Source organism: Ranitomeya imitator, chromosome 6 (genome assembly GCF_032444005.1).
Source record: "Ranitomeya imitator isolate aRanImi1 chromosome 6, aRanImi1.pri, whole genome shotgun sequence".
NCBI lineage: Eukaryota > Metazoa > Chordata > Amphibia > Anura > Dendrobatidae > Ranitomeya > Ranitomeya imitator.
This window is the reverse complement of record NC_091287.1, coordinates 175,904,984-175,921,964: the sequence shown is the minus strand read 5'-3', so window position 1 is coordinate 175,921,964 and position 16,981 is coordinate 175,904,984. Positions and strand designations below refer to the sequence as shown.

Sequence of the window (16,981 nt, the reverse complement as noted above, 5' to 3'; positions counted from 1 at the left end):
CCCCACATATGGGGTATCAGCATACTCAGGACAAATTGTACAACAACTTTTGGGGTCCAATTCCTCCTGTTACCCTTGGTAAAATACGAGGGGCGATCCATAAGTAATGATAATCAATACTAAACACAATGAATATAGTCAAAAAATTTTTTTATTTTTTTACATAGTCTCCTATCAAGTCTATACATTTAGTCCATGTCTTTTCTAAACTTAGAATTCCCTTAGAAAAAAATTCTTGATCTTGACCCTCAAAAAAATCCCCAACAGCGGTTATCACGTCGCTATTGTCATCAAATTTCTTGCCCAGGAGGTGTTCCTTGAGTCGAGGAAAGAGAAAGAAGTCACTGGGGGCTAGATCTGGCAAATAGGGGGGGTGTTCCACCAGTTCAAAGCCCGCTTCTTGAATGGTAGCCATGGCAACTGCAGCTTTGTGAGCCGGCGCATTATCTTGGTGAAACAGCACTCCAGCCCGCAGTTTGCCGCGCCTTTTCTCCTTGATGGCCTCCCACAATCTTCTTATTTGTTCTGCGTAGTAGGAGCCCGTAATAGTGGCTCCCTTCTCCAAATAGTCCACCATAATAATTCCTTCATCGTCCCAAAAAACGGACGCCATAACCTTCCTTCTGAGCTTGACACTTTGAATTTCTTCGGTGTTGGTTCGTCGGCTCGTTTCCACGTCATCGATTGTTGTTTAGTTTCGGTATCAAAGTGGTTTATCCAGGTCTTGTCCATGGTCAAAAAACGTGACAAAATTTTCCTTGTCTGCTTGGAACTTTTCGAGATTTGCTATTGAAATGTCAACTCGTTTCTTCTTTTGCTCGTCGGTTAACATTTTTGGCACCCAACGCGCGGAGACCTTTGTCATATGCAATTCTTTTGCAAGGATTCTTTGAATACTGCAATATGAGATCCCTGGGACCTCAGTTACATGCCTGATAGTCACTCTTCGATCTGCCAATACAACTTCAACTTTTTTCACGTTTTCTTCATTGAGGGACATGGATGGGCGTCCTTGACGATTTTCATCTTCCGTCGATGTTCTTCCCAGCTTAAATTCCTTGGCCCAGCATGCAACTGTGGAATATGGAGGAGAAGAGTCCCCCAATGTTTCCACCAAGTCGCTGTGTATGTCTTTGGTAGTCATTTTTTTCAAGCAGAGGTATTTGATGACAGCTCTGAGCTCGTTTTTTTCCATTTTGATGTTCACTCCTCGGCAGTTCATATTCAAATGAATGTAGCTCCCGGGAATCGTGGCCTATTTAAGTGATTTTTTTTTCCTGGACTAGTGGGTACCTAAGAGAGAAGAAAACATTTTATTTTAATTTCTGTGTGCAATAGAAATAACCGATTATCATTACTTTTGGATCGCCCCTCGTAAAACAAATTGGAGCTGAAGTAAATTTTTTGTGAAAAAAAGTTAAATGTTCATTTTTATTTAAACATTCCAAAATTTCCTGTGAAACACCTGAAGGGTTAATAAACTTCTTGAATGTGGTTTTGAGCACCTTGAGGGGTGCAGTTTTTAGAAAGGTGTCACACTTGGTTATTTTCTATCATATAGACCCCTCAAAATGACTTCAAATGTGATCTGGTCCCTAAAAAAAATGGTGTTGTAAAAATGAGAAATTGCTGGTAAACTTTTAACCCTTATAACTCCCTAACAAAAAAAATTTTGGATCCAAAATTGTGCTGATGTAAAGTAGACATGTGGGAAATGTTACAAATTAAGTATTTTGTGTGACATATCTCTGTGATTTAAGGGCATGAAAAACTCAAAGTTGGAAAATTGCAAAATTTTAAAAATTTTTGCCAAATTTCCATTTTTTTCACAAATAAGCACAGGTAATATCAAATAAATTTTACCACTATCATGAAGTACAATATGTCACGAGAAAACAGTGTCAGAATCACTGGGATCCGTTGAAGCGTTCCAGAGTTGTAACCTCATAAAGGGACAGTGGTCAGAATTGTAAAAATTGGCCTGGGCATTAACCTGCAACCCACCCTTGGGGGTAAAGGGGTTAAAGATTCAAGTCTCAGCTCTTAGTTTTTTTTTCGACCAGAATTTAGCTGGTCATCGTTGGATAAAACACTTCATGACTTCACTCATAAAACACTTCACTCAGCCGCTAGAATCTGACCCAGAGTTCAATTTTTATTCCCCCTTGGGATCTAAATCTTGTGCTTAATAGCTTAACCCAAGACCCATTTGAGCCTTTGTCAGCAGCCAGTTTAAGAATCCTTAAGGTACCGTCACACTCAGCGACGCTGCAGCGATATAGACAACGAGCCGATCGCTGCAGCGTCGCTGTTTAGGTCGCTGTAGAGACGTCAAACACAGCAGCTCCAGAACGATGCAGGAGCGATCCAGTGACGTAACGGCAACTCGCTTATCGTTGTAGCTGGTTGTTAGCTCCATGTAAAACATTGCTGGCATCGTTGCTTTTGCTGTCAAACAGGACGATACACGCCGACCTGACGACCAAATAAAGTTCTGGACTTCTAGCTCCGAACAGCGATGTCACAGCGGGATCCAGATCGCTGCTGCGTGTCAAACACAATGAGACGCTGCAACGTCACAGATCGTTGTCGTTCTCGTTCTAAAGTTGCTGAGTGTGAAGGCACCTTTAAGATTCTGATTTGGCTGTTATCCTAAGTCATACCCCTTTCTTCTTGCTCTGTATCCTTTTAATCACTTTAATCTTTCGTCAATAATCAGCATTTTTGTTTTTTATTGAGTTCTTTACGTTCATTCTTCCTATATATGTTCTTCGAGCCACTATTGTATGATGTCGGCAGTATACCATGTACTTAATGCTGACATTTCCTCTATTAACAAAAAAGAGAAAAGATAAATCCTGACCTGAAGAAAGGACTTGTGCAGTCCTGAAATATGGTGTTTGTATTGACATTGCATATTTGCGTGTCAGATAAGGACATCTTTAGTTTGATGTGGCTGACGCCAGGTCCTATCTTTGCTGCACCTCCAGCAGGTGTTAACACGACATCCTTTGTGGTTGAGTTAAGTCTTGTTGGATTGTGGTAGGATACTGGATCTCATAGAAGTTTATGGATGGCATATTATAATTTTCGACTTGGAGATTGCAAAAAGCTCATAAAATGTTAGTGTGCATGGGCCATAAACGTACATTTTCCCTGTCCCAGCTAGCTGTGCGGGTGGGTTTTTCCTGATGTGGTGTAGGAGCTGTATAATGTGTACTCTGACCATTAGTGGTCTATCCTCCCCCTCATCTCTCAGCATGCAAGTGACTGCACACTGAGGATCCTGCCGCAGCCTCCCCTCCTTTCAGTAATTGCTATGTATCTTCACTTCTACCCAGGTATGGACTGGGACTGAAATTCAGCCCTGGCATTTGAAATCGCACAGGCCCATGCTATCCCCATCACCAAGCACCAGATGGGATATATTACTAATATTACCTTGAAAAGCAGGATTTACTACAAGACCAATATTTCTAATGATACCTCTGTCACAACTCTTAACAGTATGGGTGTTTTGAGAACACTGATTCTGTTAACAATGTAGCAGACAAGGCAGCCCACGACCAGACAGGCCCTTCTGACATTTGCCTGAATTGCCAGATGGCCAGTCCGACCCTGCTTGTACCACTGATTTCTGCCAATAATTCTTTACAATGCAATGTTCTTGTAAATGCGAGCTAGCCTCTAAAGTAGTTGTAAGACACCAATTCATGTCAGGTCATTTGCTTTGTGCAATTCAGAAAACAAAAAACTCAAATCTTTTTAGCAGATTTATATCAATAGTACCGGTAGGTAAAATTGTGTTAAAATGCAATTCAACATCATTTTTGGAAATGTAACTTTTTTTATTCCTGTCTTTTAGACCGTTTTTATGAGACTAGGCAAATCCTCATTTAAATCTGAGGCAACATTTTCATGTGTTAAGTGCAAATTTGTAATTGATCTATAGAGAGAATCGGTCACTGTGATCCATCCTCCTGAGCTGTTTATATGGTCATAGGAAGCTGAATAAAATGATACCTTGATATCTGTAATCCAAATTTTAATCTAGAGAAATCAATGTTTTTTCTTATATGTAAATGAGCTGTTAATATCCATGGACCGGACACTGATCTCCCTGAGAACCTGCCTCCAGAGATTATTTTAAATGAATAGAGCGTTACCAGTGTGAGACATGTACTGACTGACAGGCTGCTCTCCTGATCCACATGTCTCACACTGGTAACTCCACCTTTGATTTACAATAAACTAGAGGCAGATTCATGTAATTTTATTGTACTTTCTGTTACCTACGTGCCCATAGATGGCTTAGGAGGGTTAATTGTATGGACAGGTTCTCTTTAAATCTATGCATTGCGATGGGTGTAATCCATGGTGAAATAATAGCATACAAGTCAGTACCTGAAGGGGATGCTTACCTATTATTTTTCTTAACTTGTGCCTTTGCTAATTTATGACAGAGCAGTTGAGTGACACTTTTATGAAGCTTTTATTTTCATTTTTTGCATTAAAGAAGTGAGGATTCAAATGCAAGTCATGGGTAGTTTGTTTTTTACATCATATTTATCAACAGGACATTCGCTGTGCAGGAGATCAGACTGGTGTGCTAATTGAATAAGCATTTAATAACCTCCTGGTGGTGGTCTGGTGTCCATGTATAACCGTGCATGTTCATGGACAGAAGATGTGCTGCCCATTACTTCTTCCTATAGGCGACATCACTCAATCTTCTGCGGCAGGATCCTATCTTTCTGCACACAGCACTGTGACAGCGACTGTCCACATCCTACTATAGACACTGCTTTCCTTCTGTTACAACATACAATGAGTGCATCGCTCATATTCCCTGCTGGCTGACACCTTGAGATACATTATAGGAGAGAAACTTTTACAATAGACTCTATATGCATCTGTATTTAGAATTCTAATGATTTATGTGTCATTCTTTGCAGACTGGCAGCTGGAAATTTGGCACAAGGAATCGGAAAATTTGAATTGGATTAAAAATGGGGACTCCTGGATCTGGAAGGAAACGTACTCCAATTAAAGACAGATTCTCCGCAGAAGACGAGGCCCTGAGTCACATAGCAAGAGAGGTGGGATTCACTTTTAGTTACACAGCAAAAATAGGATCTGAATGTTAAAAGTCCTCTGAATGAGCTTTGGCCGGCTGGTCTGACGTTTCAGTTTGTTAGATTGGAAAGCAGACAAGTGCCTGATAGTATTAAAATGAAAATCATCTGGATCATGTACGATGACCACATGTGACTTTTATCCACTGGTGTAAGTATACCAGCAGTGGCTGACGGTGGCAGCACTTCATCCTTTTGCTCACTTGGGGCCAAAAATCAAGAGTCCTATCATGAGTTCTTGTAGACACATCCATTAGCTGCAGGCTTAACTGGAAAAATGACATGCATGCTGAGGCACGTGCTAGTCTGGTTCTTTTGGATTACGTTCATTTTTATCTGGTAATGTACTGTAGTTGCACTACATTTTTTGCTGCAGGGTAAAAATACTCCCCCTAGCATAATTCTTTATTTTTCTTTATTTTTATATAGCGCTAATATATTCCGCAGCGCTTTACAGTTTGCACACATAATCATCACTGTCCCCAATGGGGCTCACAATCTAAATTCTCTATCAGTATGCCTTTGGAATGTGGAAGGAAACCGGAGTACCTGGAGGAAACCCACGCAAGCACGGGGAGAACATACACACTCCTTGGAGATATTGTCCTTTGTGCTCTGCAAGGCTGCGGTGCTAACCACTGAGCCACCGTGCTGCCCATAGTTGAGTGTTTTTAGCCATGACGGAGTTTGTATCAAATCTGTAGTGTATTGGCATATGTAATCTTAGGAACTCGCTGTTTATGCAGAGAAACATGACTATTTCTTATAGCATTGTTTCCATGCATAAATAGTGTATTGGGCTAATTCTAGGACAGTACATACATTGCATATTTCATTATGGTTAGTGTATCCATACTGCATTATGACAACATAAAAGCCAAATAATATGTCCTTTTGGACTCTGGCTAGTGTAAGTTCGGCATAGCATAGCTGAATATGCTTTTCCAGTCCCCAGGGTCCAGTAAAAAAATTTATATTAACTGATTTTTATGTGGAAAAAAAATCTGTGGTTGATGGATGCCACCGTTGGGCAAAGAGATGCCCCTTCTTCTTTCCTGGATGCTGTCAAGGGCATGGTGCTTCAGAACATGGCTACTGGAGCAAACTGGACATTATTGTAGTCCTGGAGGGGTTTATTGGGGCTCCGATGTATCTGCAGGGAACGTGTATTACCGGAATATCTAATTCTATCATTTTAAAGTGTTAAACTACCTGCACATTCTGTATCGTGAATGCTGGTGGCATAGATTGGGACTCTACTCAAGGTAACGTATACTGTTTTTTTTTTCTTTAATAAGATGAATATGTTTCCATTAATCTATATAAAATATATGAACAAATTTCAAAATAAGTAGTGTTTTTTCCTCATCAAAAACATACGTACTCCAAAGTGCAGCGAATAAAAACTACATCTCGCCTTGCAAACAAAAAACCAAGCTGTCGCACAGGTCCGTTGTCAGTGAAATAAAAGTTACAGGTCTTAGATAATGAAGGCACGAAACAAAGTTTACATTTTTTAACCACTGAAATATAAAATCCCTTGTAAATTTGGTATTGCCCTAGTTGTAATGACACCAACAATTAGATTGTCAGGACATTTTTACTGCACAATGAACATTGTAAAACCAAAACCCAAAATTCAGTGTTGAGATTGTGGTGTTTTTTTTTAACCATTTCACTTCACTTTGCGTTGAAAAACGAGAATAAATTCTCTCTATGGGTCTTGGAAAAAGGAGAGAATTAGACAAAAGTTCAAAATCAGAAAATCATACGGTCATAAAGGAGATCACTGTGATTTTTTTTTTTCCTCTAAGTGCATTTTAGAACACCTGAAAATTAGACTTTCTGATGGAGGTGTTAAGTGGGTTGTCCAGTACTTGGACAACCTCTTTACAATCATTATATTTCCTCCATGTAAAATAATACTACCTATAATCCTATTCCAGCAATGTGGGCGCCTACTCTTTGGATGAAACTGACACCTGCAAGAAGGGAGAGCTGCTGCTCTCTGATTTCGGGGTAAGCTAGGAAAATCTCTATAATGATCCAATAGAATTATACCAGATATAGCCAAACAAGTTGGGATAAACTAAAAAATAACCTTTACTACCTTAGATTAAAAGTATGGTGATATAAAGTGCAAAACGGGTGCTGTGAACGAATAAAAAGCAGTAAATTTACTGGTACCAATCCATTCATATAGCTGGACTGGTCCTGTGTAAATATCTTGCAGGGCCAAGCCTATACAGGAAAAAGCCTCATCAGGTAATCCAATACACCAGCATGAATGACGCTAATGTACTTAGGTATTAGTGATGAGCGAACATACTCGTTACTCGAGTTTTCCCGAGCACGCTCGGGTGTCCTCCAAGTATTTGTTAGTGCTCGGAGATTGTTTTCCTCACCTCAGCTGAATGATTTACATCTCTTAGCCAGCTTGATTACATGTGGGGGTTCCCCAGCAACCAGGCAACCCCCACATGTACTTATGCTGGCTAGCAGATGTAAATCATTCAGCTGAGGTGAGGAAAACTAAATCTCCAAGCAAAAACAGCTAACATAGAAAAAACTCAGAAAAAATACATACCATGAGATACGGCCTTCCCAAAACCCTGTCTGATGACAAATGCACACTTAGCAGGATGCAGCAGGCCTCCACTGATAAAGGCTAGGGGCGGCACAGGTGCAAACTACTTGATAAAAACAGCCACCCCAACCAAACATTGCAGGGGTTGGCTGCCTAGCAGAAAAAATGCACATTGATATGACTCACATAGGACGCCAGTCACACTGATAAGTGTGGTGCACAGTGTCTGTATGCAACCTATTGATGACGCCCCTTGTATTAACAGGCGGGCTGCCCAGCATTAAAAAAATGCAGCACACAGTGACAGACGCCCCAGAAAAACCTAGCCAACATAAAGAGGCCTGGCCACATCCTGCAAAAAAGGATATGATAAAGTGCAAAAAAATGCATGCATATGATAAATGCATACACTATATGGGGTATTGGTTTAATATTTTGGCCAAAATAAAGTAAGCCCGCAACCCAACGCGAAGGGTCCCCATAATATTGCGGGTCCTACCACTACTATCAAAAACAGCTAACATAGAAAAAACTGCATTTTTTTGCACTTTATCATATCCTTTTTTGCAGGATGTGGCCAGGCCTCTTTATGTTGGCTAGGTTTTTCTGGGGCGTCTGTCACTGTGTGCTGCATTTTTTTAGTGCTGGGCAGCCCGCCTGTTAATACAAGGGGCGTCATCAATAGGTTGCATACAGACACTGTGCACCACACCTATCAGTGTGACTGGCGTCCTATGTGAGTCATATCAATGTGCATTTTTTCTGCTAGGCAGCCAACCCCTGCAATGTTTGGTTGGGGTGGCTGTTTTTATCAAGTAGTTTGCACCTGTGCCGCCCCTAGCCTTTATCAGTGGAGGCCTGCTGCATCCTGCTAAGTGTGCATTTGTCATCAGACAGGGTTTTGGGAAGGCCGTATCTCATGGTATGTATTTTTTCTGAGTTTTTTCTATGTTGGCTGTTTTTGATATTAGTGGTAGAACCCGCAATATTATGGGGACCCTTGGCGTTGGGTTGCGGGCTTACTTTATTTTGGCCAAAATATTAAACCAATACCCCATATAGTGTATGCATTTATCATATGCATGCATTTTTTTGCACTTTATCATATCCTTTTTTGCAGGATGTGGCCAGGCCTCTTTATGTTGGCTAGGTTTTTCTGGGGCGTCTGTCACTGTGTGCTGCATATTTTTTTAGTGCTGGGCAGCCCGCCTGTTAATACAAGGGGCGTCATCAATAGGTTGCATACAGACACTGTGCACCACACTTATCAGTGTGACTGGCGTCCTATGTGAGTCATATCAATGTGCATTTTTTCTGCTAGGCAGCCAACCCCTGCAATGTTTGGTTGGGGTGGCTGTTTTTATCAAGTAGTTTGCACCTGTGCCGCCCCTAGCCTTTATCAGTGGAGGCCTGCTGCATCCTGCTAAGTGTGCATTTGTCATCAGACAGGGTTTTGGGAAGGCCGTATCTCATGGTATGTAATTTTTCTAAATCTCCAAGCACTAAAAAATACTCGGAGGACCCCGGAGCGTGCTCGGGAAATCTCGAGTAACGAGTATATTCGCTCATCACTATTAGGTATATAATAAATGTCGCTGTGCCTCCAGTACCATCCTCCAGTGTAACTCCTCATACAGCACACCTTATCCCAGGTAATTTCTGTCCTGGTAAGTGTTGGGCCGGTAACCTTTGGGAGGTCTATGGAGGTGACCCCCTTCCCACTGTGGGCAGAGTTATCGGTATATGGTCCCTAAAACTCTCTTTATAAGTTGGGTGAGCTCACCATCTGGTTTATGTCGTCTGCTTTAGCTTACCCCTATTTCTTTGGCTATATCTGCTCTATGACATCCTGTGGATGTAGGTTACGTCTGAAGGAAGTTAGAGTGAAGCGGCCTCTGTTTAGCGGCAGGGCCCGTGTGATATATTATTGTGTGAGCCCTGGGAGAGCAGGCTGCGTCATCGCTGGGACGGTGATTGCACCGGAGGTGTGTGAAGGCGGTCATCGTTTACATAGGGAGATGACGTTATTGATAAGGGTTTGTCCCAGAGTGGACAACCCTTTTAAGAAAGGTTGAGGCAACAGTTGAAATTATCAGACCAGTTACAACCCCAAACTGGACGCTGACTGTCATTGTGCATTGTGCAGCTCAATGAGGACAAGTGGAAGAAGTGCCAGCCATTATGTGCAGTATCCATTATGTGCAGTATTAGGACACTGCATTTTTTTTCACTCGTACTCTGGCGCACAGCCTAACATTAATTATTGTGTGTCGGGGTGCAGCCAATTATACACATGGACAGGAAAATGACCAAAAAAAATACACTTGTCTTAATTGAGCGTTATGGGTTGTGCCAAGCATGTAAGTTTATCCTCTTTCAATAAGTGAAAAGTTAGTGATCAGTTGGGGTCCTTACTGCTGGGAAACCCACCAATTGTGAAAATGTGACTGCTGAATGGAGTGGATGTCGAACTTGCTCTTGTAATCATTTATTTTCTATTGAACTGACAGTGATAGCTGAGCTCTGCCCCTGGCAATTTCCAGCAGTCCCATAGAAAAAATGGAGTGGAGTTAAGCATGCATGAGCTCCACTCAATTCAGAAGGAGCGCTGCAGAGCTCCCTCCTCAGGATCAGGGGTTGAACCCTTAGGGAGCAGTAAGTTATTTTGTATACTATCAATGTATACTTGCTACAACCCCTTTTTTTTTTTTAAAGGTTTTGGTATGAGGTCTTCACCAATGCCTCATGCGCTGTGCCTTCTCAGCAATGTCCCTATACAGTGGAATACCCACCAGCCAGGACTTAGTTTTCTTGCAGAGCATTATTATGAATATATATAAACCCAGACTCCTAGTGCAAGGTGTCCAAAAACCATGTCCTGGACACTACCAAATCATGCTCCAAAATAGCAATCTGGCCAATCAGGAGAAAAAAGGAGCGTTCCAAATACAACGTTAAAAAGTACAAAATTTTATTAAGACACTGAAAACACACATACAAACACATACATAAAATAAGGACACTAAAGGCTATCCCTTTAACCCACACAGTACTGTGAAGAAGTAACTTAACAATAAAGAGGAAATGCCATGTCCGGAATTGACCTATGGACCTATTAATAATATACAGAATCCTAGTGCTATGTCTATGATCCAATGTATGGATCTATATGCGACCTGCAAATGATAATATTATATCTACGATCCAAAGGTCCGGAATAAGGGAAAGAGAGCCCACCATACCGCAAATACCGTAGTGTGCGAATAGCGTAAAAAGTGCAGTGATGGTAGTCTCCAAGAAATCCTCTTACCAGGGTGCAGGAGATAGGCTAAGTTGGGCGACACCCCCGATGCGCGTTTCGCTCCAGCGGTTATTAGCTTTATCCTCTTTATTGTTATGTTACTTCTTCACAGTACTGTGTGGGTTAAACGGAGAGCCTTTAGTGTCCTTATTTTATGTATGTGTTTGTATGTGTGTTTTCAGTGTCTTAATAAAATTTTGTACTTTTTAACGTTGTATTTGGAACACTCCTTTTTTCTCCTGATTGGCCAGAGCAGTATTATGGCCCAACTGCAGGATATTTTATCTACAGTTAGGTCCATATATATTTGGACAGAGACAATATTTTTCTAATTTTGGTTATAGTCCTTACCACAATAAATTTTAAGCAAAACAATTCAGATGCAGTTGAAGTTCAGACTTTCAGCTTTCATTTGAGGGTATCCACATTAAAATTGGATGAAGGGTTTAGAAGTTTCAGCTCCTTAACATGTGCCACCCTGTTTTTAAAGGGGCCAAAAGTAACTGGACAGATTCAATAATTTTAAATAAAATGTTCATTTTTAGTACTTGGTTGAAAACCCTTTGTTGGCAATAACTGCCTGAAGTCTTGAACTCATGGACATCACCAGACGCTGTGTTTCCTCCTTTTTGATGCTCTGCCAGGTCTTCACTGCGGTGGTTTTCAGTTGCTGTTTGTTTGTGAGCCTTTCTGTCTGAAGTTTAGTCTTTAACCCCTTTACCCCCAAGGGTGGTTTACACGTTAATGACCGGGCCAATTTTTACAATTCTGACCACTGTCCCTTTATGAGGTTATAACTCTGGAACGCTTCAATGGATCCTGGTGATTCTGACATTGTTTTCTCATGACATATTGTACTTCATGACAATGGTAAAAATTATTTGATAGTACCTGCGTTTATTTGTGAAAAAAACGGAAATTTGGCGAAAATTATGAAAATTTCGCAATTTTCCAACTTTGAATTTTTATGCAATTAAATCACAGAGATATGTCACACAAAATACTTAATAAGTAACATTTCCCACATGTCTACTTTACATCAGCACAATTTTGGAACCCAAATTTTTTTTTGTTAGGGAGTTATAAGGGTTAAAAGTTGACCAGCAATTTCTCATTTCTACAACACCATTTTATTTTAGGGACCACATCTCATTTGAAGTCATTTTGAGGGGTCTATATGATAGAAAATACCCAAGTGTGACACCATTCTAAAAACTACACCCCTCAAGGTGCTCAAAACCATATTCAAGAAGTTTATTAACCCTTCTGGTGCTTCACAGGAATTTTTTGAATGTTTAAATAAAAATGAACATTTAACTTTTTTTCACAAAAAATTTAATTCAGCTCCAATTTGTTTTATTTTACCAAGGGTAACAGGAGAAAATGGACCCCAAACATTGTTGTACAATTTGTCCTGAGTATGCCAATACCCCACATGTGGGGGTAAACCACTGTTTGGGCGCATGGCAGAGCTCGGAAGCGAAGGAGTTCCATTTGACTTTTCAATGCAAAATTGACTGGAATTGAGATGGGACGCCATGTTTCGTTTGGAGAGCCCCTGATGTGGCTAAACATTGAAACCCCCCACAAGTGACACCATTTTGGAAAGTAGACCCCCTAAGGAGCTTATCTAGAGGTGTGGTGAGCACTTTGACCCAACAAGTGCTTCACAGAAGTTTATAATGTAGAACCGTAAAAATAAAAAATCATATTTTTTCACAAAAATTATCTTTTCGCCCCCAATTTTTTATTTTCCCAAGGGTAAGAGAAGAAATTGGACCCCAAAAGTTGTTGTACAATTTGTCCTGAGTACGCTGATAGCCCATATGTGGGGGTAAACCACTGTTTGGGCGGATGGGAGAGGTCGGAAGGGAAGGAGCGCCGTTTGACTTTTCAATGCAAAATTGACAGGAATTGAGATGGGACGTCATGTTGCGTTTCAAAAGCCACTGATGTGCCTAAACATTGAAACCCCCCACAAGTGACACCATTTTGGAAAGTAGACCCCCTAAGGAACTTATCTAGAGGTGTGGTGTGCACTTTGACCCACCAAGTGCTTCACAGAAGTTTATAATGCAGAGCCGTAAAAATAAAACAAAATTTTTTTCCCACAAAAATTATTTTTTTAGCCCCCAGTTTTGTATTTTCCTGAGGGTAACAGGAGAAATTGGACCCCAAAATTTGTTGCCCAATTTGTCCTGAGTGCGATGATACACCATATGTGGGGGGAACCACTGTTTGGGCACATGGGAGGGCTCAGAAGGGAAGGAGTGCCATTTGAATGCAGACTTAGATGGAATGGTCTGCAGGTGTCACATTGCGTTTGCAGAGCCCCTAATGTACCTAAACAGTAGAAACCCCCCACAAGTGACACCATTTTGGAAAGTAGACCCCCTTAGGAACTTATCTAGATGTGTGCTGAGCGCTTTGACCCACCAAGGGCTTCACAGAAGTTTATAATGGAGAGCCGTAAAAATAAAACAAAAATTTTTTCCCACAAAAATTATTTTTTAGCCCCCAGTTTTGTATTTTCCCGAGGGTAACAGGAGAAATTCGACCCCACAATTTGTTGTCCAATTTGTCCTGAGTGCGCTGATACCCCATATGTGGGGGGGAACCACTGTTTGGGCGCATGGGAGGGCTCGGAAGGGAAGGAGCTCCATTTGGAATGAGGACTTAGATGGAATGGTCTGCAGGTGTCACATTGCATTTGCAGAGCCCCTAATGTACCTAAACAGTAGAAACCTCCCACAAGTGACACCATTTTGGAAACTAGACCCCCTAAGGAACTCATCTAGATGTGTTGTGATAGCTTTGAACCCCCAAGTGTTTCACTACAGTTTGTAACGCAGAGCCGTGAAAATTAAAAAAAAAAATCTTTCCCCCCAAAATTATTTTTTAGCCCCCAGTTTTGTATTTTCCCGAGGGTAAGAGGAGAAATTCGACCCCAAAAGTTGTTGTCCAATTTGTCCTGAGTACGCTGATACCCCGTATGTTGGGGGAAACCACCGTTTGAGCGCATGGCAGAGCTCGGAAGGGAAGGAGCGCCATTTGGAATGCAGACTTAGATGGAATGGTCTGCAGACGTCACATTGCGTTTGCAGAACCCCTAATGTACCTAAACAGTAGAAACCCCCCACAAGTGACCCCATATTGGAAACTAGACCCCCCAGGGAACTAATCTAGATGTGTTGTGAGAACTTTGAACCCCCAAGTGTTTCACTACAGTTTATAACGCAGAGCCGTGAAAATAAAAAATCTTTTTTTTTTCCCACAAAAAATATGTTTTAGCCCCGAGTTTTGTACTTTCCCAACGGTAGCAGGAGAAATTGGACCCCAAAAGTTGTTGTCCTATTTGTCCTGAGTACGCTGATACCCCATATGTTGGGGTAAACCCCTGTTTGGGCACACGGGAGAGCTCGGAAGGGAAGAAGCACTGTTTTACTTTTTCAACGCAGAATTGGCTGGAATTGAGATCGGACTCCATGTCGCGTTTGGAGAGCCCCTGATGTGCCTAAACAGTGGAAACCCCCCAATTATAACTGAAACCCTAATCCAAACACATCCCTAACCCTAATCCCAACAGTAACCCTAACCACACCTCTAACCCTGACACACCCCTAACCCTAATCCCAACCCTATTCCCAACCGTAAATGTAATCTAAACCCTAACTGTAACTTTAGCCCCAACCCAAACTGTAGCCCTAGCCCTAACCCTAGCCCTAACCCTAATCCTAACCCTAGCCCTAACCCTAGCCCTAACCCTATCCCTAACCCTAACCCTAGCCCTAACCCTAGCCCTAACCCTAGCCCTAACCCTAACCCTAGCCCTAACCCTAGCCCTAACCCTAGCCCTAACCCTAGCCCTAACCCTAGCCCTAACTCTAACCCTAGCCCTAATGGGAAAATGGAAATAAATACATTTTTTTAATTTTTCCCTAACTAAGGGGGTGATGAAGGGGGGTTTGATTTACTTTTATAGCGGGTTTTTTAGCGGATTTTTATGATTGGCAGCCGTCACACACTGAAAGACGCTTTTTATTGCAAAAAATATTTTTTGCGTTACCACATTTTGAGAGCTATAATTTTTCTATATTTTGGTCCACAGAGTCATGTTAGGTCTTGTTTTTTGCGGGACGAGTTGATGTTTTTATTGGTAACATTTTCGGGCACGTGACATTTTTTGATCGCTTTTTATTCCGATTTTTGTGAGGCAGAATGACCAAAAACCAGCTATTCATGAATTTCTTTTGGGGGAGGCGTTTATACCGTTCCGCGTTTGGTAAAATTGATGAAGCAGTTTTATTCTTCGGGTCAGTACGATTACAGCGACACCTCATTTATATCATTTTTTTATGTTTTGGCGCTTTTATACGATAAAAACTATTTTATAGAAAAAATAATTATTTTTGCATCGCTTTATTCTCAGGACTATAACTTTTTTATTTTTTTGCTGATGATGCTGTATGGCGGCTAGTTTTTTGCGGGACAATATGACGCTTTCAGCGGTACCATGGTTAGTGATATCTGTCTTTTTGATCGCGTGTTATTCCACTTTTTGTTCGGCGGTATGATAATAAAGCGTTGTTTTTTGCCTCGTTTTTTTTTTTTTTTCTTACGGTGTTTACTGAAGGGGTTAACTAGTGGGCCAGTTTTATAGGTCGGGCCGTTACGGACGCGGCGATACTAAATATGTGTACTTTTATTGTTTTTTTTTTATTATTTAGATAAAGAAATGTATTTATGGGAATAATATTTTTTTTTTTTTTTCATTATTTTGGAATATTTTTTTTTATTTTTTTTTACACATTTGACATTTTTTTTTTTTTTACTTTTTTACTTTGTCCCAGGGGGGGACATCACAGATCAGTGATCTGACAGTTTGCACAGCACTCTGTCAGATCACTGATCTGACATGCAGCGCTGCAGCCTTCACAGTGCCTGCTCTGAGCAGGCTCTGTGAAGCCACCTCCCTCCCTGCAGGACCCGGATCCGCGGCCATCTTGGATCCGGGGCTGGAGGGAGCAGGGAGGGAGGTGAGACCCTCGCAGCAACGCGATCACATCGCGTTGCTGCGGGGGGCTCAGGGAAGCCCGCAGGGAGCCCCCTCCCTGCGCGGTGCTTCCCTGTACCGCCGGCACATCGCGATCATCTTTGATCGCGGTGTGCCGGGGGTTAATGTGCCGGGGGCGGTCCGTGACCGCTCCTGGCACATAGTGCCGGATGTCAGCTGCGATAAACAGCTGACACCCGGCCGCGATCGGCGGCGCTCCCCCCGTGAGCGCTGCCGATCGCATATGACGTACTATTGCGTCCTTGGGAAGTAAAGCCCACCCCACATGGACGCAATAGTACGTCTAATGGCAGAAAGGGGTTAACAAGTGAAATGCATGCTCAATTGGGTTGAGATCAGGTGACTGACTTGGCCATTCAAGAATATTCCATTTCTTTGCTTTAATAAACTCCTGGGTTGCTTTGGCTTTATGTTTTGGGTCATTGGTCGTCATTTCATACTACAGATGGACAATCAGTTTTGCTGCATTTGGCTGGATCGGAGCACACAGTATGTCTCTGAATACCTCAGAATTCATTCGGCTGCTTCTGTCCTGTGTCACATCATCAATAAACACTAGTGACCCAGTGTCACTGGCAGCCATGCATGCCCAAGCCATCACACTGCCTCCATCGTGTTTTACAGATGATGGGGTATGCTTTGGATCATGAGCTGTACCACACCTTCGCCATACTTTTCTCTTTCCATCATTCTGGTAGAGGTTGATCTTGGTTTCTTCTGTCCAAAGAATGTTCTTCCAGAACTGTGCTGGCTTTTTTAGGTGTTTTTTTAGCATAGTCCAGTCTAGCCTTTTTATTCTTGATGCTTATGAGTGGCTTGCACCGTGCAGTGAACCCTCTGTATTTACTTTTATGCAGTCTTCCCTTTATGGTAGATTTGGATAT

The 16,981-nt window shown here is 41.8% G+C and overlaps 1 protein-coding gene across 4 annotated transcripts in view; it reads left to right on the top strand.

Annotated features, from left to right (window-relative positions):
• Positions 1-16,981, top strand: part of LRRFIP2 (LRR binding FLII interacting protein 2) — a 161,651-nt gene that overhangs the window by 12,398 nt on the left and 132,272 nt on the right. For all 4 annotated transcript variants that reach the window (XM_069730321.1, XM_069730319.1, XM_069730320.1 and 1 more), the window contains exon 2: positions 4,956-5,099. In XM_069730321.1, the coding sequence (XP_069586422.1) occupies positions 5,010-5,099 (90 nt within the window). In that variant the 5' untranslated portion in view covers positions 4,956-5,009. The remainder of the gene's footprint in view (positions 1-4,955; positions 5,100-16,981) is intronic.